General features: G+C 45.5%; 1 protein-coding gene across 1 annotated transcript in view; it reads left to right on the forward strand.

Moving 5' to 3' along the window:
* Positions 1-292: 292 nt before the first annotated feature.
* The window catches only part of TRPM8 (transient receptor potential cation channel subfamily M member 8), a 53,644-nt gene continuing 27,477 nt past the window's right edge, over positions 293-26,459 (forward strand). Inside the window, exons 1-6 of the mRNA XM_017835641.1 lie at positions 293-361; positions 2,204-2,285; positions 6,534-6,734; positions 22,768-22,947; positions 24,064-24,137; positions 25,338-25,494. Coding sequence (XP_017691130.1) covers positions 6,660-6,734; positions 22,768-22,947; positions 24,064-24,137; positions 25,338-25,494 — 486 coding nt within the window. The 5' untranslated portion in view covers positions 293-361; positions 2,204-2,285; positions 6,534-6,659. The remainder of the gene's footprint in view (positions 362-2,203; positions 2,286-6,533; positions 6,735-22,767; positions 22,948-24,063; positions 24,138-25,337; positions 25,495-26,459) is intronic.

Genomic DNA, 26,459 nt, shown 5'->3' on the forward strand with positions numbered 1-26,459 from the left:
TCAGGTAAAACTCACTTTCACAGGGAACAACACGAAACCTTGCATCTAAAAATCTATAGTTCCATAGTGCTTCTTTGATACTAGAGAAAAACAGAGGCAGAATTACCTGCTGTGTATCCCTTCAGCTGCTTTCAGCTGTGCTAAGGAACATCTCCCAGAGCCTGACCTCGGCTAAGCCGCTCTTCTGTGTGAATGTTTGCTGTAAACAACGTCCTCGTTATCAGGGAAGTTAAAAGGAGGCGTGTTGGAGACTGAAGGGAACGAGCATTTGCCAAAAGATAAACACACAGCAGTAGCTGCTTCCCTTTCCCAGGCAGAGGGAAAAATCACCTCTGCATCAGGACATCAGCTACAGCAGCTGGTAGGTGGGAATGACCTGAGGCAGTGATATCCAGGGGCTGTGGGTGGCTCTTCCTGTAGCCTTTTGGAGGCTTGGTTGGTATGCTGTCCACAGCAACCCAGGGCATCTTGCAGAATTCCAAATCCTTAGTTAAATGCAGCTGCACTGCTGAAGCCTCAGCTCTACATAAGAACTTTTTTCTCATGTAAGAAAAAAAGAAGGGGAGGGGGGAAGGGAGAAAAGGTGGACCAAAAAAAGCAAAGATAGAAAGGATTGTGATAAGTGAATGGCTTATGAAAGAGGCTCAGGAAGAGGGAGACTAAGAAGAGATTATTTCATGGGAGGATTTGTATGCAGTACTTGGGGGAGAGAACAACCCCAAGGCTGGGAGGTTGAATGTGTTGGGTTTTTTCTTTTAATTTGGAGAAACAGGAGTTGCTGCAGCGCTTGGATGAGTGTTAGACACTGGACAATGCTGGGGGGGCCTTTGTGGGGCAGAAGATGACAGACAGGACATCTGATACTTGTGGGACATGTGTCTGTAGCTCAGTTCATTTTAAGTCTCTGTATCTCAGTCTCAGAACTGGAGGCTGAACCACACTCATGCTCTCTTACCATGGGAGGATGGACTGACCTTTCAGTGCAAAGAAATCCCCTGATACCAGTTGGTTCTTCCTTTTTTATGCTGTTTTGGTGGACAGTCTCATCCTTTCCGGTCTCTGCTTAAAGCAGGAACTCATGATTGCTCCCCCAGCAGCATGTGGGGTTGTGCCTCTCCCGTGCTCATGTCTGCTTACATTTTTTTCACTTGCATGAAAAAGCAGCCTAGGAAATTAAAAGCACTCGGTAGGCATTATGCTGCTGTTAATTATGGAGGAGCCCAGATGCCATTCACAACAGTAATAGGAAAACTACCCAGGCAAAGGCAGCAGAGTGAAATGCCAGATTAAGGTCTCAGCTCCTGAATGCAGCTGAATTTGCAAGTGGGTGCTGGACACTAAGTGTGGGGGTCTAGGCTTCCCTGAGTAGTCCCCAGGCTTTATCTGGTGTGTGCATCCTGGGGTTAGGGCTGTATTTGCAGATGGGATCATATGGGAGCCAGAAGCCTGGGGAATCATTAGGCTCTGTATTGAGATTTGGTGGCAAGGAGAAGGTGCATTGCTCCTCCTGCACCAGACCTGAGCAGAAGGGGGTGACACTGCTGTCACAGTGTGACTGGCATTGTAAACTGCACATCTTGTGGCTTTCAGTTGTTCCAGGCTCCTGGAGCTGCTCTTTGTGAGCCTTGGCAACAGGCTGCCAGCCTGGAGGGGAGTGCCAACAGACTGCTCCTGAATTCTGGCACTGAGACCAGAGAGTTAATGAGAGAGCAATCCCTGCATCACCTTTCCATCAGCCTTTTGGACCACATCATCTCCAGTTCATGCACTGTTTCCCTGTGACACCTGGGTTATCACCTTTACTTAAAGCCAAGCTTTAAATCCTAGGTGAGGTCTGTGTGTGCTTGTTGTTTCCTGTGGAGGATTATTTGGCTGATGGCCCTGTGGAAGTCACTTGTACAGCTCTCACTGCACCCTCATGGCACTGGGCAGTTTGTTTCTTTGCTCTGTTTTCATGTTGTGGCTGAGGTCCATAGCAGAGAGAATGGGCTGGACACAGTCCTGGGGTAACTTTTATCTTCATTAAAGCAGTGCCTGCTGGGATTTCTGAACATGAGGGCTCTGCAGGGGTATTTAAACCAGCCTTAGATTGGATAGGAGGAAGAAGGGATACTGGGAATGTAGGTTTGCTGTAGTGGCTTGACAGAAACCCCTGGTGTTTTTGTGTTTGGGATTGAGAAATTGCTTTCTTTGTTTGCCACAGGTAAAACCTGTAGTTTCCTGCTGATGACCTGGATTAGAGCTGTAACTTCAGCCAGCAATGCCAGGATCTCCTTTGAGTCCAGGTACTTTAGGTAACCATGAAAGTACCAAAAATTTCTGGCAGGTCCTAAGTTGCTTCTCATTCTTGTACAGGACAGACCTCCAGCCGTGATCAATCATCCAGGGTCTAGCTCTAGTCAGACATCCCAAAAGCCAACTGTGTTGGCCTTATATCCTAGTATAAGTGTATGTATCTGAATAGATAACTGCATGTTCATCTTTCTAAAAATAGTACAAAAAGATGCACTTGGATGGGGGAAACACCCCTCTTTCTATTTTAATAAGACTTGCTGCATCTTTTCCCATAAAGATTTTTCAAGAACTAGGAAAAGATTCCCACTGTTCTTCTAGGACTGAGTGCGCCACAGGACAAAAATAACTATCATTAATATTGCAAATGCATATTTTGCCAGAGGATGGCAGTGTGAAAGGGTTTTCATTGCTCTGGGAATGCCTTTGTCTCTGTTGGGGAAGGAAAGCACCATCTGCTTTCACAGGCGAGTCAGCACTTGCACCCCGACAGCTCCACCTTCAGCCAAATAGGAAAAATAAGGCTTGGGACTGGTGGGTTAAAGGGAATTAAGCTTAAGGACTACCAAACCAGTGACCTTCCCTGACAGTGCTGTCTTAAAAGGGAGAATAATCTATTGAAGAAATTATTCGTTAAAATATGAGTGTATGTGTGTGGTGAGAGTTAAGTGTGTGTAAAACACTTTGGGAACTGGAGCACTTAATATAAATAACACTATTCAAAGAGTCCAACTAGCAATCTGTGGTCCTCTTGTCCTAATTCATAAGGAAGTAATAGTGCCAAGTACGTGTTTTTTTCCTATTTGTGTTCCATCAGATTGTGTTGGTACAACCTTTAGAATGTTTATCAAAAGTATTCACTGCCAGCTTGCAGGGGAGGCATAATTGAAAGACCTGTTCAGTCTCCTCTTAATACCGAATGCAGTGTGTTTATTGTGTCTGATCCAGTGCTTACAAACAGTTCAAACAAACCCAGCCAGTTTTCTAGGAGCTGTCCTGCAGCCTGGTGTTGGAGCTCCACATGTTGGCCAGTACCTTGTCTCTTGCTCTCACACGGTGCCAGGGGGAATTTGGATGAACAGGCTGCTCCCAGGGCTGGCTTTGTGTCTGGCTGTCCCGTTTCTGTTGGCTTTGGAACAGCAAATACTACAAAGTGACTTCTGAGAGCATGAGATGTGTCCAAGGGCAGTGGTTGGTGACACCTGTGCAGACCCTCCAGAGGGATGTTTGGGGAGTGAACCGGTCTGCATGTCAGCAGGCAGCTGCTGCAGTCACCTGGGGGGTGCCTGTGGGGGTGAAACAGGGCCAAATCCTGCCTCCAGCTGAGTCCCAGCAGGACTGCTGTGGCTCTCCAAAGGGCAGGAGCATCAGGAAGGGGAGGCAGCGGGATACCAAAAGCTGCTATAGCAGGATTGTACAATAAAGTAAAGCTTTAGGGCCTTAATAGAAGTGCTTAACAGGGACTACCTTGTGCTGATAGCAAAGTGAAACCTCTTTCCTGTCCTTTGGAAGCCTGACTTCCCTGAAGGCTGATTCCACAGGTGTTGTGCCTGTGACCTGTGCCTGTGAAAATTCTGAGCAGTCGAAGCACTGAAGGCTGTTAAATACAGCTGCCAGTGTCCTGTGCAATCAGCCACTAAATGCCTTAAAACCATGGTCCTGGTGGTGTTTGGCATTTGAAACCTTTCCCTCTTTTCCTCAGGCCCATGAGGATGCAGCAGCAGAGCTGAGGGCAGGTAAAAGGGTCAATGGGAAGCCTCGCTCCAAATGAGGATCCATCCAGGGGTCCAGACAGGAGCAGCAGGGGCTGTAGGAAGGTTGCAGAAAGAGTCCAAGGGGTCACCTGAGAGATAGACCTGACCCCAGCCCTATCCCTCCTCTATCTCAGCCCAGGACTGGGTGCCCAGCATGGAGCTGGAAGGGGTCCTCTGGGCAGGACTGCAGGTAGAGGCCTCTGGGGAGGCTGCTCAGGGTGGCCGGGGGCTATTGGTGCCATGGGGGTCCTGCTGGTGAGCTGGGTTTTGTGGCTCTGCACTCCACCAGCCTCTTCCTTCCAGCTGCCTGTTCATTGATTTTCCCCTGTGCCGATGCTGCCTGGAATGTTTGCTCCCCAAGTCTGTAAGAACAGGAAGTGTTTTCATGGACAGGTATTGATCAGGCAATGAATCCCAGTTTCTGGCTTTGCACATTCGAGTGAATACATTTCAGTATCCCTTGAAAAAGCAGGGACAAATCCAACAGGCAGCCTCCTCTGTGGCTTCCACAGGTCAGCACCCCTTTGAGTGAAGCTGAGGATTTCTCTGAGCTTAGCTGTGTTTTGGCAGTCCTGAGGGCAAAGCTCCTGAGCTGCAGGTGCTGTTGAGTTGTTGATCTGCTGTGGCTGAGGAGAATTGTCGCAGAAATAAATCCAGGCTTACCAAAGGAATTGTGCTGTGTAATTTGGCATCTGTCAGCTGACTCCTGGGCCAAAGTCACTTCCCTGGCCCCTTTCTCATATTAATCCTTAGCTAGTCACTTCTCATAATTAGATCAAGCAGCCAGAATTAACAGATCAGAGCTGAGACCAAATTCCAACCTGACAATAGATCACAGAAGCCCCTTCTCACACACTGGCTGTGTATCTTCTGCCAAGCTTGTTATGCTGGGGACTTGTGACACTTCCCATGTGCTGCACTGCACAGCACCATGCCTGGAGATGACATACCTTAAAAGCAACAATAAGCTTTCTCAGAACTCAACTGGGCTTTGTGCTCATGAATAAAATATCCCCTGCCTTGGTTTATTTATGGGGCTTGTGTGCCGAGACATGAGTGGTAACAGAAAGTCAGGAAACTGTTCTGCAAAATAAAAACAGGGTTTATTTATATTGCTCTCAAATGGTTGGTGTCCACACTGGGCTGAAATCATGCCCTCCTTGTAGCAGGAAATATCTGTTGCATACAGGGCTGTGCCAGTGGTGGATGTAATCCTGTCACCTTCTGACAGGCTGACAGTTCAAGTCAGGCTTCAGAGCTTTCCAGTCCCATGGAAGGAACCAAAGTCATCGTGGTGGATGAGGGAAGACCATGGGAAAGGGACTGGTCACTGTGGTTAAGGCTGATGGTAGAGCAGGGACTTAGAGGGGCAACAAAAGGAAGGTGAAGGACTGGTGGAAGGTCTAGAGCCAGTCCTATGAGAGCAGCTCAGGGAGCTGGTGGGGCTCAGCCTGGAGAAAAGGAGGCTCAGGGGGGACCTTCTGGCTCTGCAAGTCCCTGACAGGAGGGGGGAGCTGGGGGGGGTGGTCGGGCTCTGCTCCCAGGGAACAAGGGACAGGAGGAGAGGGAACGGCCTCCAGCTGTGCCAGGGGAGGGTCAAATCTTGTGGTGCAGCAAGGCATTCTCATGCAGCTGTCACTTCTGGCCAACTGTAGAAACAAGAAGTTATTTTCTTGTAAGAAAATCTTATTCCACCTCAAATAACTGCAATGGGACCATATCTTATATGGATGGGGTCTGCTCAGCACTCAGCACGTGGCTTGGTGCCGTCCTTGATGCTCCACCATCTGCAGTTCCCAGCATCTAACAGGACATAAAATTATCTGTACTATTTTCTCCTCAGAATGTTAGCTGTAATAAGTAGTTTTTAAGTGATACCTTACAGTTCTAGCCCCTGACAGTTTATTTTAATGTTGAAGTAAACATCAGTAGAAGTGTCGCCACGGGAGAAATACCTTCCCTAGAGTACTTCCCTGCTGAAGTTGTATTATTGTTCAAACTTACAGAACTAAAGCACAGAAACAACCTGAATATGGGATTAACATCTAATACGCCACAAAAATGACAGTGAAATGAGCATATCAATACAGAAAGAATCTTTTGTTGATTTTTATCAAAATTTGAGAAAGCTTTTATGGAGTTGAATAATAACTTAAGAGTTCAAAGCAGCTCGAATAAAAATCCAAATTAGCTCACAGCACTTCCATCTGGATTCTCCTCTTACTTGTGGGACATCTAGTGGCAGAAAGGAGTCTGGATCTTCGAATACAAAATGGTATTTTAGAGCATGGTTCTTGTTTGAAAAAAACCCCCAACACTCAAACTCTTTGTCCTCTTCATGTTGGTTTGAGTTTGAAGGAATTGTGGGGGGTTTTTTAATACTGATATTTGAAAACAGTTTGGGCTCTCAGTTTCTGGGTAGTGTTACTCTGTTGAGAAACAGTGTCAAGAAAAGTTTTACCTGAGTAAGACTGTTCTCTGTTCCAGCTGACCTGGGTCTCTTTTACGACACCCAATTGCTCCTCCCAGAAGCTGTTTATACCTTTTATTTGCCCTGGATGGTGTTTCTCTCTTTGGTGTATCCTGCTGTTGTCCCGGAGTTTCTCGGAGCAGATGTGGGGCTCCTCAGCAGCTGGAGCAGACCTTAGCCTGGCTGCCAGCCAGGAATTCCCAACATGTGGCATACAGGTGAGTAGGGAAGTCGGGGGCAGGAAAACACGTTTTGTGCACTGGTCTTGCTACACCTGCAGGATACTTGGTGTGCTGTGCTGGGGATACTTTGCAGGAAGCAGCTCAGGCTTTTATCAGGTATTGACATGGGGTGGGACAGCCCCCTTTTCGCTTCTGTTTTGCCCTCTCCAGGCCAGGGAGGGGTGTAGCACAGCCCAAATAATGGACACCAGGTGTTTCCTAAAGGGCAGCAGCCCTGGGCTCTGTGTGGCAGTGAGCTTGCACAGCAAGCACTTTCCTGGGCATTTTTGTGCTGTTCCATTCCACTGGCTCTGCAAGAGTAACTGTGGAAATAGAATGTTCTTCTTTTTTCTCTTTACTTTTGTTCTTTAAACTTGTCTCTTTTCTTGGCAAAGCCCATGGAAATCTTCTTTGATGGAGCTGATGGGCTAATGTGAACTTCTGTAACAGCCGTGGATATTTTGCAGCAGGATCAGATTTGTAGAGAAAAATGCACCTGCCTTTAAATTTCTGCTTTAACGGTGTGGGGTTTATCACCTTTCTAGTACATGACCTGTTTGAGGGTTTTTTTGGGGTTTTTTGGTTTGGTTTTTTTTTTGTTGTTGTTGTTGTTTCCATTATATTCTGCAGCCTTAAGGGCACAGAATCCATTTAAAAAGCAAATTGATATTCCTCTGGCCCTAAGTTTTGGGGGTTTGTGTAGCAGGGCCCTAATGGAGAGATTAGCTGAAATGTCTGAGTTCTATCAGTAGATTTCTGCACTTCAGAGTCTGAAGAAGGTCAAGGCTCTGCCCTTTGCAACCAGCAGGTGCCAGGTAACACCCGGGCTCTTGGATGCTGGGTGACCTCTTCAGAGAGCATGGAAGACCTGGGAGCCCTGGGATGCTCTCTCGTGGCACTACCTCTGACTCCCTCTCACCCCCAGCAGAGTGGGGAACAAAACAGAAAAGACCCAAAGATTCCCTTTCTCTTTCTGAGCATGGTGCTATGTTGTGTGGGCTGTCCCTTTGGTCAGGTGTCCTGGTTCTGAGGTGACCCAGCCACTCCAGGTGGATGTGGTCCAAGGTCCACTACTATCACCAGTTGCTAAACTGTGCAGGAACAAGGTGGGAGGTTCTGGAGCTGTGCCAGGCAGGATGTCCACGTGTGAAGCCATCTCCAGCCTAATTCAGGGCTATTTGCCACCTAAGAGAAGCTGGAGCAACAATTAGGTCCATTCTTGTGACTCTTTCTATAAGAAGGGACTTGGAAAAAGCAATTGCAGGATGTGAGCAGGGGTTGTCTGAGGTGGAAGAGAGGGAACAGCACATGGAAAAGAAATGTGCCTGGAGGCAGCAGGCTTGTAGGAGCCAGGACTGCCTGGGGCTCAGTGGGTGACATCACCTCCTTAGGTGTCTTCCTTGTGCTTGCAGAGTTTGCTCCATGTCCAGCTTGGAAAGGACATCAGGAATAGCAGCTTTTTTTCATCCTGGTGGGAAAATGTTGGCTTGCAGCTTGTGTAATTGATGGTGATGGGAAGGGGAGGGTGTGACACTGGTTTTGCCTCAGGCCTGGTGCAGCACAGCTGTTCTGCTCCAAGCCTGGCTGTCTAGAGGTTGAGGTGTGAACTCCAAACTACTGTTGTGCACCCTACACTAGGAAAAAAACAGCTTTCTGCCTGCCTGAAGCCCATGGCTGCTTCTCCCCACTGAGATGGTGCACAATAAGTGGTGGCAGTGGGTGGGAGGCTCAGGTTCCACGTGTGATTCTGGGATGGATCACTTTTGGTAGTTGAAAGACCAAAAACTTGGATGAGTTGAAGAGGTGCTGTGCCCCTCTGAGCATGCTGCTGTTGTCCAGAGTGCTGATGGCCAGGAATGTCCACAGGTCGTGTTTGAAGATAACACAAACTGTGGTTGCGAAGCTTCATTTGGAAATGAGCTCCTAAATGTGTGTGAGCTGGGGCAAGTCTACATGAGAGGCAAAAACACTGGGTTTTGAGAGGGCAACCTGGAAATTCCTGTAGCTTATTCCATACCTGGGATCCAGGATATAAGCAAGGTCACTGGTTGTTGCATGACTCTGGCAACTGGTGAAGACAAAAGGAAAGGCTGAGGGAATTGGGATTGTTCAGCCTGGAGAAGAGAAACTTTGGTGTGACCAAATTGGCCCTTCCAGGACCTGAAGGGAGCCTGAAAGAATGAGAGAGAGGGACTATTTACAAGGGCCTGGAGTGACAGGAGAAGGGGGAATTGCTTCCCACTGCCAGAGGGAAGGTTTATGTTGGATATTGGGAAGGAATCCTTCCCTGGGAGGGTGGGGAGGCCCTGGCACAGGTTGCCCAGAGAAGCTGTGGCTGCCCCATCCCTGGAAGAGTTCAAGGCCAAGTTGGAGCAACCTGGGCTAGTGGAAGGTGTCCCTGCCCATGGCAGGGGGTGGGACAGGAGGAGATGATCTTTAAGGTGCCTTCCAACCCAAACCATCCTGTGATTTCCTGATCTCTGGTCAGAGCAATGCACACAGCAGCCTGCTGAACTCAAGGAACCTCTGGGCTGGAGAACAGCAGGATTTAGTGCAGTAGCACTGGTTTATCTGGGCTGTGACAGTGGGAATCTGCTCAGCCTTACAGGTTCTGATGAGGGGACAGGTCTGTAGAGCAGCTGATGGGCTCGGGGAGGGGAGGAGCTGGTCTCTCTGACTTTGGGAATCCAAACTGCTATGAAGAGAAATGCTGCCTCTCCCATTTCTTTTCTGTCTCTTCTCACAGAATCATTTAGGTTGGAAGATCTCTGAGATGAGTCTGTTTTCTGCATTCATGCTGATTGAGCAACATGAGTATGTGCACTTGCTCCTGGTTTTCCTCAATTACCCCTAAAATTGTGAAAATTGGACACCTGAGAAGGGGATTTCCCATGGTGGGCAGTGGGAGAGGCAGTGTGGTGAGTGAGGGATTTGGAGCTGACTGCTGGGAGTGGATCAGAGATGTATGGAGTGGATTTGGGCAACAAAAAAGGTCAGCAGAGCCCTTGCTGTGCTGAAAACTTGCTTTAGAGATGGATTTGATTTTCAGACACCAAGTGTTAAGCTGGTCCTTTCTCCATTTAACCTCACCTTCTATGTGATGGAAAATTACTGCCCTCATATTCTCTCTTTGTCCTGTTGCAATCCTAAATACTCAGAGAGATGTTTATCCATGCTGTTAATGTGTAGTAATGGGATTGCTATTTTAAAAATCGATACAAATCTCACACTAGAAGAGAAAGGCTTATGGATTAGTCTGTCAAGAGCTGTTTTAATAGATCTGTCTGAAATTTGAGACGCTTTCCCCAAAAGTGCTCTTGCAGTTTCAAATTGCTTCTTAAATGTTGCTGCCTGCAGATTCCAGGCCAAGCTGTCAGAGTGAAAACCTTTCTCTGCAGCTTCAGAGAAGCTGGAAATCATAAGTGTTTTCATTATTTTTTTTTTTCAATTGATGAAGAATGTGTTCTCCCCTAAATTAGGGAGCAGCAGTTTCAAACACATGCTTTACTTTTGTGGTTTCAGCCATCTGGTAGGAGGGAGAAGCTGGAGAGCTGGGGATGATGGGGAAGTTTAGAACAGATCTTTCTAATACTGCCACTTGCAGTGAGAAAAGCTGAATGGTGCTGACTTGCTTGAGACTACTTTTGAGATGCAAAAAATTATTAGCAGATGGGATGTGCATTTGTGATCTAGGTATTTGAAGCTGGCTTTAATATCCTTTTTATATTTTAACAATATTCCCCACCCTTCTCATTTCCTTCCACAGCTCGGAGTAGGATGTCTCTGGTGCTCCTCTGTCAGGATACTCACAGCCCTTCTAGTTCTGATTCCTAAGGGACTGTTAATTAGCAATAATTGCATTAATTCATCAAATTCAGGGCCATGTCTTTAGGGTGTGTGTTCTGGTGAGAGTCTGAGACCAAAACACGTTACCAGTGCCAATAACTTGAAAACTTGCAAGTCTTGGAAGAATTATTGCTGCTGTTGCTCTCTCCGTGACTTAACACTGCTCAGAGAAGTGCAAGAGTTTGGTTTAGGGGTGTGTTTGACTTTTCTCCATCTTAAGACCTGCAGGAGCTTCCACTTTGCAAAGGGGGGGAACAAGGAACTGGCACAATGACTTCACTCCCTGCAGAGCCCACAGCACCAGTGGGTAGATATTTAGCTCAGGCAAACTAAGGCCAAGCCTAAAGGCCTTAATGCTTGGTATTGCCGGGAGAGAAGTTAATCCCTGCAAACTTTTTGCCAACTTTATTTTTAATTTATAACATGTTTCTTTCTACCATTTTTCTGATGCTCCTCGTTCCCACTAGTCTCCCCCAGTAGCTGTTTTTTGGGACACGTACCATTTCTGCCTCCTGCTGACCTTGCTGGCAGTGGTGCCTGTGGTCTCTGGGCAGCCCATCACTTGGTGGCTCTGGTGAGGTTTGTCCCTTATCAGTGTCTCCACAGTGGTTTTGTCAGATCTGTGACTGTTGGGCTTTTTTTATGGTTTCCCCCTTTTTCCTTTGAGATCCCAACTGACAGGGTCCCCAGTCAACCTTCCTGGATTAAACATTCTCACCCTCTCACCTGCACTTCTGGTCCTGGGCCTTTGAGTGGTCTTCAACCTTGTGAATGAAGCGTCTTGGAAAAAGGATGAGTGGATGCTTTGTGCTGTTGATGTGCTGAGGATGTACTGGAAGAAAGGCAAGTGGGACCAGGCTTGGAGAAAGTACCAACCTTACAAGAAAAGTTTATTTTGGGCTCTAGAGCCATTTAGTGTCCACATCAGTGGTATCTGTTGGGGCAGGGGGAGCAGGAGGGGTGTGTCTGGTCCCCTCTTTGCTGCTGGTTGTGTCTGCAGGGAGAGACTCCAGCTTTGGTGCAAGTGCTGCTCTGTATCCTTGTGCTGGTTTAAGAGTTAACCAGCAGGGGAAATGAACTCAACTCAAAGGAGAGATTATAAGTCAGAATAACAATTTATTAAAATAATACAGTAAGTACAATCATACAAACAAACAATTGGTCCCAACCCACAAAACCCAAATGTATAACCCAGTACCCTGGGGCATGAACAAAGTGGTGTTCCCTGGGCCCCGCTTGAGTCCAAAGTAAAGGGAGAGGGGAAAAACCTGCTGGTGGGAGAGCTGTTGCAGTCTGGTCAAAAGTGGTGATTGCAGTCCAGTTGAGGGGGGTGGTCTAAGTCTGGTTGAGAGCGATGACCTGCAGTCTTCCTCTGGATCCCACGAGTGGTTGAAAAGTTCTGAAACTCCAGGTTTATATATTCTCCAGTTCAGGCAGGAATGGTCAATCCTTCCCTCAGAGCGGGGAGTTCCACAAAGGGTGTGAGGACAAGAGCATCCTCCTATCTCACAGGCCTCTTAACACCTAGTTTATAGCCTGATGAGTCAGGCTCTATGGGCAGAGGGTGCGAATAGTCTATTGACAACAGTTTCTGGGAAATGGCATGGAAGGCTATAGAATACACAGTTTTGGGTTATACCCATACCATGATGAACTGCTCTCAGCTGTGCTAACTAGGACAATCCTCCACTCCTGGCTGTGAAATCTGGGGATGTCTGGGAAGCAGCAGTGCCCACAGAAGCAGAAGCTCTCCAGAAGTGTAACTGCAGTAAGTCGTGCACCTTCCCTTTGGGCCTGACCTTGGGCTCATGCTGTTCTTCCCCTTAAAGTCGATCCAACCCCCCCCCCTCCCCAGACACCAACTCCTCATGGGCTTGGGACAGCAATGAAATGTATAAGTGAGTGGATCAACTTCATGGTTTACTCTAAATCACTTGTCTTTCATTTTAATGTTGCGTGATGCACATAAAATCAAATTGATAAACTACCCCTTATAAAGAACACACTGCTTAGTGTTTTTAAGCACATGGGCTTGACAGCAGCAGCTGATTAATTATTAATTAAAATAATGGTCAATGAAAGAAATATACCTTTGCTAACCTATAATTACTTGGAAGCTTCTTCATACATTTTCTATGAGAGTCTTTTCCTTGTAAGACTCTGAAAAAGTATATTTGGTGTTTGTTTGCTTTCAGCTATGGTTTTCAGCGGATATTGACTGAAACAGTGTCTTAATCCGTCTGACCTCAGCCTCCAGGGGACTTTTTTCCACTGATTCCCTCTCTTCCTCCTTGCCTCTCCCTGTGTGCTGAAATTCTTGTCAGAGCTGCTGCCTCTGTCTATTAATGTTGCCTTTAGTGCTTCTTTTTCAAAGACTCTTTTTAGCTCAAAACTTTTTCTGAACGTTCCTCCCTTGGGAGGGGGGTGGGAGGGGGGCAGTTCTTGTGACTGACCTGAGCTAAATTTCTTGGAAGCAGTTTCCTCCCACCCTCCTACTTTTCTCCAACTGACTTTCCAGCAGCAGCTGTGCTGAGAACAAAGTACTAAGTAATACAAAGCATTTTAGAGGCCTCAAGGAGTCGGGTCTTCTCTGTGAAGAGCACTGAAACTTTCCCACCTCAAGCCTGAAGTGTGGCTATTTTATTTTTTTCCTGTGAATTTGGCAATGTTTGTTGTGTTCTGTTTGTTGTCTCTGCATTCCCTGACATCTATTCTGTCATTGCTCCCTTTTTCAGCAAGTTTTAATGAATCCAGCTTTATTTCAATACATGAGGGTGTCCTTGGCCTCTCATCACTGTTTTTAGAAAACAAGTCACTCAGAGTGATCTGGGGTGACTGTCACAGCTGATTTTGGTTTCTACCCTCACTTTCCAGCTGAACACTTCTCCTGGTACTTTCTTAACATTACCTCCAAGGGACTGATGATTGCTGTCCCTTTTTCTTCTGTGGCAGCAGGAAAACAAACAGAAAGCAAACAGGACTTGGACAAGTTACCTCTGGTCGACCTGCTCAGGGACTGGGAACTGGCAGCACATTCCCAGGAACTGCCAGGTTTGTTCCTAGCTCAGCTAGCGGTTTGTAATTGCCTGACTATATGTTTTTGGTCCCCTCCCTGGTAAAGCCTGTCCTGGGTTAATAAAAGTGTCATTAACTGGATCTGTGGGATGAAGCTGAATATGTGTCAGCACAGTTCCCTGGCAGCAAGAGGCCAATACTGGCCTGGGCTGTGTTGGAGAGAATCCCCCTCTGTGATATTTAAGGTCCCTTCCAACCTGAACCATGTATTTCCCCCACTCTAGTGCACGACAAGAGGTTGAGATAAGAAGGTGCTGTGGGATCTTAATGGTATCTGCAACTGCCTGACATGGGAAGGTGGAGAGGAAATGGATCCAAGGTTCTCAGAGGTGCGTGGGAATGGGGCAGTGGACACAAACTGGATTAAAGGAAATCTCAAGTAGGAAGCAACCAGTCTTTTTGCTGGAAGGTGTCTCTGACCACGACAAGATGAACTTTAAGGTCCCTTCCAATCCAAACCACTCTGGGATTCTCTGATAGTAGAAAAAAAAATCAGCCTGAGGATGTTCAAACATCCTCAGATGTTTGAACATCAGAAAAGGGTCTGGACAGGTTATGGGATTGATGTCCTTTGAGCTATTGAACTATGTGGAGTTTAGTTCTGACTGACTTGGATCTCTCGAGGTACCTTCCCATTACATGACTCATTCTGATTTCCATGGATTTCAAAGGCATTTTACCCAAGATACATTTGGATATCTGATTAACTGCACCCTTTTATGGGGGATGTTGACACACACTATTACCCCATGTAGGGGTGTGAAATTGGAGTAAATGTGCAAGGTGTGTGTGTTACACCCAGTTCCCAGAGAAGGGGGGCTGAAACAATCCTGGGCATATGTTCCTTTGCACTGAATATTGGATGAATTTGACAGTGTGTTTTAATACCATGGCTCTGTAAAAGCAGATGTACTTCTTCACTGGAGCAGTTTCTTTGGATTAAACTACAATTGGAGAGCATTTTCTTTGGTGTTACCACTTGTCTTTGTGCCACTTTGCTTTGATTTCTGTGTATGATCTTAGGCATGCAAAATAGGAATAGGAATATTACACATTGTCTCAGTTCAATGAGACTGAAGTGTTTTGCTTGATATTTTTCTTAAATATTCTGTGTATATTCAGATATATTTAACCCCACACACACACCTTTTAAGGAAGGTGGTTTTGATGAAGCTTAGATTCAGTGCAAATGTGAAGAGAATTTATTGCTACTTTAAAATTCGAGGTTTTTTAGTTTTGACAATTTTCCTTTCTGAGTCCATATCTTCAAGAAGTGCTGTGTCAATGCTGTCACTTGCCTGTGATTGTCATCAATTGGATTATTCTGTGTTAATGCACATTTTTATTTTAATTCCAGCTCAATTCTGAGAAACCCATGGAGCTGGAGCTAAGCTGTGCATTGAAACTAGTGGGAGTGAGTCTCCAGCTCTAGTGTATTGACTAGAGGCTTCTTGTTCCTTTTAGTTTGGGTTTTGGTTTTTTTTAATCTGATCTCAAGCATCCAAAGCTTTTCCTCTCCCCTCGTCATTTTTAAAGCTTGATGAAACTTTCTCAGAACACTTCCATCAAATTAAGTGCATAAAAGCCCAAGGTGACCAATTTCTAGTCACTCAATATTGATAAGCTGAAAATTATGTAATTATTTTTGGTGGATTTCTTTTTAAATTATTTTTAGGGCTTTTACAGAAAGAATCTGCCAGTGTTCTGTTCATACCTATTAATATTTCACACCAAAATGCACTTTTAAAGCTTTCTGGGCTGACATGCACATGGGCATGACTTCATTGTTCTTCCATTGCAATGCACTCTCACACTTAGAGGAAATCCAAGTGTCTGCATTTAGGAACGTAAATTGTTAAATAGGGTTTAAAATGCTTGTGGACAGCAGGATGGGTGATGAGAGAGGGCTGAACCAGAGCTCTCTGCTCTGGTTTGAGGTCACATAATAGCAGGACTTTATCTTTGCAAGGTCATACTGATATTTGTCCAGGAGACTGTCCTCTTTCAGCGAGAGTAGCTCCACACTCAGATTAGTAAGAAGTGCTTCAAATAGTTTTAAATCCCATCCATAATCCTTTTTTTGAACAGTTCAAATATCAGGAGTTACCAAAATATTGCCATTTTGCAGTAGAGTGTGTTCCCTCTCCTGTGCCCCTTAGTGTGTCATTGTGGGCTTGACGGAACGTTCTGTTTCATCTTCAGGCAAACGGCTAAAAATTACAAAATTGCTTTCAGTAATGAATCTGAAATCCCTGTGACTTGAGCAGCCACCCAGAAATATGCCATTTTAAAAGGGTTTCCATTCACCAAGAGTAGAGGGATCACTTGGCACCGGGATCTTTTTGTGAAACTTGGTTTATCCCCAGCAGTGCACCTGCCTTCCCAAATACAGGAAAAGTTGAGGAGTCCAGGTGTTGCCTGTTCACAGAACTGTGCTCTTTAGGATTTTCTAAGATGGTTTGGATTTTCAGAAAGTTCTGCTGTGTTTTTGTTGGTAGAGTTGTATCGTGAAGGGACTTACCACACCTGTGCTTTTCAGACAGGACTCTGCTATAGTGTGAATAGTTTTATTGACCTTTCTTGCAGTGAATCCCTTCTGTTGCTCCTCATTTTACTGAGCTTTAATATAACCCAAAATTAAGGTAACAAATTGACTGTATTATCGGAGCCTTACTCTGGTGGCTGATATGTGCATCCCAGTGGTCCACACACACAGAAATAGGAGTCAGATCTCTCATTGCCAAAAAACCCCAAGAAACACAAAGCTGGGGGAAGTTTATCCTTGTCCTCTTGTTTAAGTTTCCTTTGCTCTCTCTTAATGCTTTCGGGGGGTGCCTGTTGCCAGAATATTGACCTGCCACTGCTAGAATATTGACCTGCCATCGGTGTAGCAGCTTCAGATATTCTTGTCCAGGGCTGGGAAATTGTAAAAGACACAAACAGGGAACTTGCCAGTTGGTCTCAGCAAAGTTGAGCATTTAAGGAGCCAGGTGAGGTAGAGAGACAAAGGATATGGAGTTGAAATGGCAAAAGTTCTTTGTTTCTCTCTCTGGTTTTTGTGTTCATTATGTTCAAGGTGCTTTTGAGGATGGAAGTGCTCAAGTATTATCTCATAGTTCCCATTTAATAATTTTCATTGCTTCCTCCTCTGCTTCTAATGCTGTTGAGAAATGCAGTGTCTCAATTGGAAATGTGACAGAACAGTTCTCCCCAGGGGTTACAGATCCAAAATCACAACATGAAAAGGGTGAGGAGCCACACACAACCTGTTCCCCTGTTCAAGGGGAGTTTCTGCAGTTTGGGTGAAAAGAGAAGTGGATTGTTACCTGAGCAATAAATGGGATACAGCAGACAGGTCACGCACAGCAAGTGGAATTCTGTTTGCAGCTGCATCAGTGCCTGTGTCCTGCTCAGAAACAGGAGCAGTGTTAACAGCTTGCAGCCAAAGCAAAGGAAATCCAGAGGGATTTCTGGGATGGGAATGTTCTTTGTGAATCTCCACGGAATACTTTGTTTGAGCTTCTGTAATTAGTCTGGCTGTTCTATGACAGTGTTTGACACTTTGGTCTCTCTGGTGATCCACAGGGAGAATTTAGCCAAGGGAATGGTGGTGATTAGCACTCAACAGAGGAAGTATTTCACTTTCTTGCCCATCTGATCCATCAAAAGATTAACCAATGGCTTCTGTGGAGCCTGAGCTTTGAAACCCTGTATAGAAATTTCCAGTAAGGTGTCTTGAAACAGTGGGCTAATAATCACAGAATCCCAGGATGGTTTGGGTTGGAAGGGACCTTAAAGCTCATCTCATTGCAACCCCTGCCATGGGCAGGGACACCTTCCACTTGACATCCACTAGACCAGGCTGTTATAAAATGTGTGGCTCAAAGCTTAGCCAAAACAGCCTTGTTCCTAAAAAAGGGTTTCTTGGTCAGTAGTGGTGACTTTAATGCTGTCAGCCCATGACAATCTCCTTGGCATTAAGAATTTTCCTTGGTGTGGTGAACTGAGACTAATGTAGTTTAAAAAACAAAACCCACAAAACTCCACCCCAAAATAAATTTTACAAGAGAATGAATATGTATTACAAAGGCAGATAGTGAAAGGACAAGGGGAAATGGTTTTAAACTAAAAGAGGAGAGATTTAGGTTTGATATTGGGATGAAATTGTTCCCTGTGAGGGTGGGGAGGCCCTGGCACAGGTTGCCCAGAGAAGCTGTGGCTGCCCCTGGATCCCTGGAAGTGTTTGATGCCAGGTTGGAGCAACCTGGGCTAGTGGAAGGTGTCCCTGCCCATGGCAGGGGGTGGAACTGGATAAGCTTTAAGGTGCCTTCCAACCCCAACCACCTTGGAATTGTGTGATATCATTTAACTTCACAGGGGCATCATCAATTCTGCCTTCACCCACAAAAAACCTCTCTCAAGCTCTCACAGGTCCTAGGATAAAAGGTGATTTTCTACCAGCCATGGAATTAAATCCTATTGGACCTATTTTTCTGCACAGTGGGGGCAGCAGGGCTCAAATCCCTGTAGCTCTTCAGGCACCATTTTCCTTAAATCTGCTTTCTGGCTTTATGCTTTTTAAAAAAAATGATCATAAGGTTTATTCACATGCAGAAGCATCTTTCTTCCTTACAGTTTCTTCTCTGCTCTCAGTACAATGGAAAATGCTTTTATATCTACATGAATTTCCATTTCTTTGTAATAAATGTGCTTGCTCCATTTTGATTCCTGCATCAATAACAACAGTGCTGATGTCGAGGATGACAGCTTTTACTTCACTCATCATAGAAACAGCTCTTGGGCCAGGATCCATAACAACTCCATTTGATTTTCACAAATACCTCTTTTTAGTCCAAAACCAGAGTAATATAACTTCTGTGAATTAGAGAAGGCAGGAAATGCTGTGCAGTTTGGCAAATTCTCACTGAAATCTCTCTGCTGCAGTCGGACCTGATTTGCTGGAATACAGCAAATATTAGCATATAACTGTAGATTTTGAATATCTGTATATGTAGTCTCAGACCAAGAATGCAGGAATGCTGGCAAGTGTGAATTATTGCCCATGGAGGAGCTCTTGTCTTTGGAAAATATTGATTATCTTGGCCCTAAAAACTTCCTGACACGTTCAGAAAGCGTTTCTGAATTATGTTTGGGGTGCCTGGTTTCTTGCTTGAGGTACGTGGGGATTTGCTGCACTTGAGAACAGTTAAGTGGCCCCAAAAATCTGTCTGCTCTCCAGGCCTGCTCTGCCTGAGAGGACCAGGCAGAAGGGCTTGTTGCCCAGCTCTGCAGCTATGGTTTTAAGGGGATCATTGAGTTCCCCATCCCTGTACTCAGTAGTTTCTTTTCTTGCGATCTGTTGTCGGGCTGGTTCCCAGGACAGCTGCTGAGGGACTTGCTGCAGGTGTAAAGCACAGTCAAGATTCATGTTCAGCACTTCAGGGATGTTGATGCATGACCACATGGACAGGGACATGCTGCTGTCCATGAAAACTCTGCTCTTGGGAAACAGGGGGCCAGAGGATGCACAGGAGCCATTTAGCTCCCTCTCAGGTTTAGCTGCTTGTCTTTGGTATCTGTGTTTTCTGTGCATTCCTTAGGGGCAGGGGATCACCTGGATGTGAACTTTGGGCTGAACACCCCCACGTGGTAGGGAGCTCTTGGATGCTGCCGTGTGAAGTGAAGCCCCTAAGTGATAACTCATGTAAATGGAGATGTGTATATGCCAAGGTAATGTGAGATTTGGGATAATAAACCTACACTCCATCACAGAAGGAAAGATCACTCTGAGACTTAGAATCCAGGAATGGTTTTGGTTGGAGGGAATCTTAAACATCACCCAGTCCCACCCCCTGCCACGGGCAGGGACACCTTCCACTAGCCCAGGTTGCTCCAAGCCCCGTCCAACCTGGCCTAAAGTGGGTTCAAACTGGGTGGTTCAAACGGGGCTGTAGACGGTTCTCCAGCAGCACATGGTATAGCTCTGCTTTCTGAAAGGGCAGTGGACTGGGGATAATCAGTCTCTCCAAGGACTCACTGAATATCACTGCAATAGGAATTGCTCTTACCAAAGTGAAAAGCTTTAACTTAAAGGCAGGAGAAAACCAGCTGAGTGACAAACAGAAAATTAAGACACTGACTAATATTTTTGGGGGTCAAAACATCATTTGTATAATCCTCTGTTGCATTCACCAGTGCTTCAACAACCTTGTAGAAAATTAGATTAATAGGTGTTGATTTTACAAGCGCTCCACTATCTGCTGCCTTAAAATCTAATTCTTTATTCCCCCAAGCATTTTCTTATACCTCTGGCTTTTTAGTAATGCTGTTGCTGACATGGAGCTGCAGTGCATGGGCAGCAGGTGGGACAGCAGCACTGCTGCTCTCACAAATAACCTGCTGCTCTCATCTCCTGCAGCCCGCTGCAATTAGGCGGCTTCTGTTACTAATTGGTGAGCAATCCTGCCGTTCCTTGCTCCTGGTCCCTCCCTCCCTCAAAAGGAAGGCGTGACACAGATAAAGGTGGGGCTTTGCCAGCTGAAGTATATCAAAACCTGCCTCCTGGAGCTATGACTGCAGTAGGATTGCTGGGGCATGTCCTGGAGACTTTGGTAAGTCTGTGGTACGTGATTAGACATTGGATTGTTGTCTGTCCTTATGAGTAGAGACTTTGAATTCGCTGGAATTGAGGTAGCGCTGCATCTGGAGTTTGGCAACATGCTCTGCTTTCTGAGAGCTTTCACACAAAGCCAGTTGTGGGATTATGTTAAACGCAAATAGTGGTTCCATTTATGTGGGAGCTGCTTTTTCAGTTGCGGACAAGTTTTTAAAAGCCTGTTTAGAAGTCTCTTTAGAACTAGCTGGTTTTTGTTACTTCTCTTTCTTTTTAGTCACCTCCAAGCTGAAGATTTCCTTGGAATATGCTCCTTCAAGTGCTGTGGAAGTCACAGTATTAGCCTTTACGTTTTAGAGGATTATTCTGGTGTTTATCTAGTGGCTATTACTCTCAATATGTGTTACTTTATAAAGTTATGCTTTAATGCGTTAAATATCTTATACATTTAATTCAGTGGGTTGGAAAAGTGATAGAAAAGGAACCGTTTGCCTGTTCTGTGGGCTGCAGCTGTGTCGCATCTTTTAAGATGTGTGTAATTGCTGTGTTATCTCTAACACTTGTGGGGTTAATGGGCGTCGTTCCCTGATACTAGCCAAACACTGAGCTATCAGTGATGCTTTTCAGAACATGAATTTAAAATTAAATCCCATGTCTTCAGGGCTTCTTTGCCATCTCATAGTTTTTTATTTGCAGCACGTTCATTCTTATCAATTCTGCAGCGAGGCAAACTTGAAATCCTGCAGTCTTTGGAATTAATAATTTAATACCCTTTCCTTTTAATCTTCTCTGTATGGTTATGTCCGTAGCCAGTTTCCTGGCGTTAAACTTATGAAACAAACCAACAACGCAAGTAAAACTGTCAATAAATAAGTTCCATAAGTCACGACCAGAGCGTAATTTCCCTCCACGGAGCTTTTATCTGGAATTACAGCTTTGAAAACATCTTTACACTGAACATTAATCATATGAAATGATAAGAATTGCTTTCTGGGTTATTAAGAAATATGTCTCCCAGTGCACAGTTGCCAGTATCCTCCAGCCTCAGGTTTCCATCCCTATCAGCTGCCAAGTCCCAGTTTCCTGGGGTTTCTTGCAAACTGTGCCTGACAAGGTGTTTTTTTCATGTCTTTGTCTCCCCGATGCTTTATTGCCAGGTTGGAGCCTCTCTGGGCCCAGCCATCCATTCTCTTCACTTTCAACTTTTTGCCTTTTCTTAGGTTTAAATCACTCCTATCCTGTGCAGAAGCTGGGAAGGAAGAAGAGGGGTTTTTCCCATCACTTAGCAATGATGGAGATCCCAGGCAAGCTGCAGAATTTGGGGGAAGTAGGTGAGGGTTTCTACCATGCACAGTAAACAACGAGTCAGTCATGCTCCCCCTCAGCACAACATGATTTTCAAAGGATTTTTAAAATAACTGTAAAATATAAATATATGTCGTTTTGTGGAATCTTGCCTTTTCTTTCTGCTTTGGGGGTTGCCCACATCACACTTCCATCATCTTATTTACAACTGCAGCTTCCACAGCCTGAGCCATTCCCGCTGTGTCAGGCGCCCTGAGGAAGTTGTTTCACACTTGCCGGTTCTTGACTCTCAGAAGTTACGTATTTACAGGGGGATGGCTCAGCAGGGCGGCAGGACGAGTATTTCTGTGTCTGGGAGGGATGCTCTGTGCCATGCAGTGGCAGGATCACCCCAGAGCACACAGCCAGAGGTAAAGGCAGGAGAGAAAACAGTGTTGGAAGGACAAGTGGACTCTTGAGTTCTCCGTGTGAGCTGGCTGGCAGCTTTCCTTTCAGGAAAAGGCTTTTTCCAGTATTATTCAGAAAGCAACATGAAGGGAATGGAAGTATTTGCAGTAGAATAAGTACAGCCTTGTTCTGTGCTTTGCTGCAAGTGCAGTGATGCTCCTTCGAAGACGGTGAGTTTAATACAGGGATGTTTTTTAGAGGGCACCTGAAATCAATCTGCTCCCAAGGGTGACTTCCTAACTCTTGGATCCAGTATCCAGTCCACTCACTCTTAGGACTGCACGTGTTGACTGTGGTTGTTCCAGGCTGGACAGACCTGTGGGATCGCTGCTCAGGTGCTGCTGGAAGCTCCTGGGTCACTGCTGGGCCGGGTGCTTCAACAATGCAGTTTGGTATCTTTGTACTCCAAATGTACCCGAAAATCCCCTTTCATTTGTAAATACACTGGGTTAGGTAGTACTCAGGTGCACGAGAGCCCTGAACAGCCAAGTCCTGAGCCCTGAACAGCCGTCAGAGACAGAGTTGAGATTTGGGCATGAATTGAGTGGGGTGGCATATAAGGTGTGTTCCTCTCTCAAAGGATGTTGCCTTGGTGTTCTTTTGGAGTGGGGAAAGAAAGAAGGAAGTCTCTTTGAGGTATGAAATAACAGAAAGGATTGGTTTGGAATGTTTTGTGTTTTAAGGATTGATGTACTGATTAATTCTGTATGCTGGATTGAAATAACCTCTGCCTTGCCTTCCCAGGGCACCAAGTGTCCTTGCTGGTGTCTGGTGATAGAAATCTGCTCCTCCGTCCCCCCCTCTGCCGTGCTCCTCCAGGTTTCCATGGGCACCATGAGGCACCGAAGGAATGGCAATTTCGAGAATTCCAGGCTCCTGTATTCCAGCATGTCCCGCAGCATAGACGTGGCCTGCAGCGATGCCGTGAGTACCTGGTACCTCTGCTGTCCTGGGAGTGGGACGCTGTGGCTGTGACTTGGGTCGTGTCAGGAGCAGGACGATGGGTTTGTCACTTCTCCCTTTGTGGAGAGGTTTTCCCAGCCAGTGCCTTTGGAGCAGGAGCAGTGATTTTGCTGACATGGCGAATCTCTTAAGGAGGTATTGCCTTCCTTTTGATCCCTGTAACTATTGTACATCCTTAGTCCCTCCTGGTTTTAAATCTTTTCTCGTGTTTCAGAGAGATAAATCTGTCCAAGGAACCACGCCGACCTCCTGAGCAGCTTGCTGGCGAAGGCAGACAACACAGAATTACATTAAACACCCCTTTATGCCTGAATGATTTGCTGATGGCAGCAATTGTCTTACAGATTCCCTGCTCCTGACCGGCTTGCAAGAGGCTTAATGGCTGATTCTTGAGGCTTTAGCAAGTGCCTCCCCCTCCCTTTTATCTTTTTGGTCTTGCACCGTTGTGACTTCTACTGGTTAAATACGTTCCTTTCAGTTTTCTTTGTTTTGGATATTATACTTCTCATGTTTTTTTCCACTTGGAATAGCTTCCTCTAGTTGCCGTTTACCCACATGTGTTGTGTCAAATTGGTAAAAACTGTGTCTTCCCTCTTTGTCCTGAGCTAAATCTTGCCTTGCAAATCCAAGCAGTGCCTGAAAACAAACAACCCCCAACCCTTTATCAGCAAGTGAGAATTTCTCTTTGCTTTGGTAGCTTGCAGAGGCAGGTTAGGGATGAATTTGCATTCCCTAAGTGTGAAAGCTTCCCCTGGGCTCCTGGAGTTTCAAGGTTAATAGGAGTGTTAATGGTTAAACAAGCTGGAGAGGCTTTGTATTCCACTGAGCTCCCATAAAGCATGACTTGAAGTTGTTCAGGTCTCCTTCGCGGGTCTTAATGTGTTGAATTAAAATTGCCTCTACCCTGGAAAACGTTGTCTTTTTTTTTTCCTTTTATTTTTTTACTCTTGGGAAGAACCAGTGTTTGCTGTACTGTTTTAAGTAGTATCTTGGTTTAAACTGACTATGCTGTCTGCTACTGAGGTTTCTTGTGTTTTGTGAGTTATCAGAAAGAAACTTTAAAAAATTATTTTCCAGGATTTGGCCAACTTCATCCAAGAAAACTTTAAGAAGAGAGAATGTGTCTTTTTTACAAAAGACTCCAAGTCAATGTAAGGAGGTACTTTTCAATTGTTTTGCAAGGCTGGGGGGCTGGGAGCTGAGGGTGTTTGTCTTCTAAGGCAGGGAGTAAACTGCTGGCTTTTATTTGATGAGAAGTGAATTCAGCAGTGCAACCACACCTTGGTCTGGTTCCTCTGAGTTACTCCATAAACAACTTGATGCAAAACCATGGGTCTGACCTTCCAGCAGCTTTGTCACAGGGTTTAATATCAAATACCCTATTTGAAGCATAACTGTAGCAATGTATAGGTCTCTTTAAGGATGCAGTACTACTATTGGTCTGTAACTATGTATGTATGTATCAGAGGTTTGCATAATTGAAGTTTTCCTTTTAAAGCCAAATCACAAATTTCATGCTCAAAGACAGCAATGAAAGAAAATTTACAGCAAAGACAGACAATCACTAGGTTTTACTCAGGCTGATGTTCTCTTAAGACAGGATATTATCCTGGCTCCATTTTCAGCCTCAGGTACCCGTGCAATGCAAGTTTGGGGACCATAGCCTTGCTTTCATGGGTTTTTTGGGTTTTTTGTAGTCTCAAGAGAAAAGTGATCAAAGTGATGCAGCTGTAGAAGTCCTAATACAGAGCTCTCAGGGCTCTCTAACCCCATTCTGCTCTGAAGCTGGGAGGAAAAATGCCTCGGAGAGAGCAAGGGAAATGAGTCTTACTTCAGAAAGTCTTACTTAGGGTCCTCCTCTGCCACCTACAATGGGGTGTCTGGCAAAGGACCAAGGAAGGATAGAGGAGCTGGTTCCTCCCAGCTTCTCTTCCTCCAAGCCCACAGGGAAAGGGTTTCAGAACTTGCTGGTTTATTTTTGTCTGTATATTTTTAAGGTGAGCTGGTTTGATTTGCAGCAGAGTGCAGGAAGCCTCTGAAGGAGAGAGGCAATGCCCCCTTGTCCGTGCCCTCCGAGGGAGCAGGGATGTGCAGAGCATTTCATGGATGGTGGTGCAGCTTTTCCTAGGAAAAGTTCTCCCAGCTTTCCCAACTAGTCCTGCACAACCACTTCCCAGTGCTGGGCAGAAGCAGGTTATGGGGAAGGAAGCAGGATTAGGTGCTTTGTCAGGTGGCAAATCCCAGTAGCTACAACTGGTTCTGTAGCTCTGCCTGTTGCTTTCCTTGCTGCCAGAGCTCACTTCTCTGTGCTCAGGATAACTGTGATTCCCTGGCTATTCCCTCTTTTTCAGGGGAAACTTATGTAAATGTGGATACCCTGAAAACCAACACATAGAGGGCACTCAGGTTAACACCAGTGAGAAATGGAACTACAAGAAGCACACAAAGGAGCTTCCTACCGATGCCTTTGGGGACATTCAGTTTGAAAACTTGGGAAAAAGAGGCAAGGTAAGTGGGTGTATTAGGGATGCCCATGAGGCCGCTGTTGGGTGCCAGTGGAAGCCCCAGGAAAGCAAGGAAGGCGAAGGTGAAGTGGGTTTTAGCCTAATGGAAGGAGTTAGGCTGCAAAGGAGACAAGCTGGTTTCTCGATCCCTGAGAAAAAGTAATAAAGAATAACTTCTTCCGTGCTATTTGTTGCCTAGGCTGGTGATGGGAGTGAAAAGAAATTATCTGTTGCTGGGCATGGCAGGAGAAAGGGTGAATGAGGGTGATACTCTAGTATTACTTTACATCCACATGGACCAGCTTGCTCAGGCCTATAAGCATTTGAATGTGGAGTATTTCCCAGGGTGGGGATCCAACAGTGACAGTAAATTCTGGAGGGATGCAAGAAATCAGTGGAACTTGAGAGGTTTTATTCTGATTGCTGTTTTTTTCCTCTGTGTTTTTGCTTGGAGTGGAGACAGTGGAAGGGAGTGAGAGGGGTGGAAAGGAGAAAGGAGCTGGTGTTGCTGTTTGTCATGATTTATGCTGATACTGCATGAGGAGTCACATGTGGCTGAGCTCATCTGCCTCCTAAAAGACTGATACTTCCCACCAGTGCAGCTTGCTTGAGACACTCAAAACAAATGAGGAAAATCAGAGCCCACTGTGTAAATTAATTGGGTTTGTTTTATGCAAAGTAGCAGAAATAGGAGGCATTTCAGTGGGAAATAAGACTGAGAGTTTTGAATCACGCTTAGACAGAGCTGAATACTTCAAATGTTTCTTGATATGCATATTTTAGTTTCAATACTGTGTTGTAAGCTGCTGTGTGACTTTACTGGAAGAAGAAATGTGTCGCCCTATTGCAGTATTTGAGAGTTCTCAAAGCTTAAACGTTCTTTCCTTAGGTTGTGTCCCCCCTTCCAAACTCAGAAATCAGTTTGTGTGCCCACAGTTGTTTCATGAGGACTCTCAAGGCCACTGTGCA

Source organism: Lepidothrix coronata, unplaced genomic scaffold, assembly GCF_001604755.1.
Source record: "Lepidothrix coronata isolate B3197 unplaced genomic scaffold, Lepidothrix_coronata-1.0 Scaffold261, whole genome shotgun sequence".
Classification (NCBI taxonomy): Eukaryota; Metazoa; Chordata; class Aves; order Passeriformes; family Pipridae; genus Lepidothrix; species Lepidothrix coronata.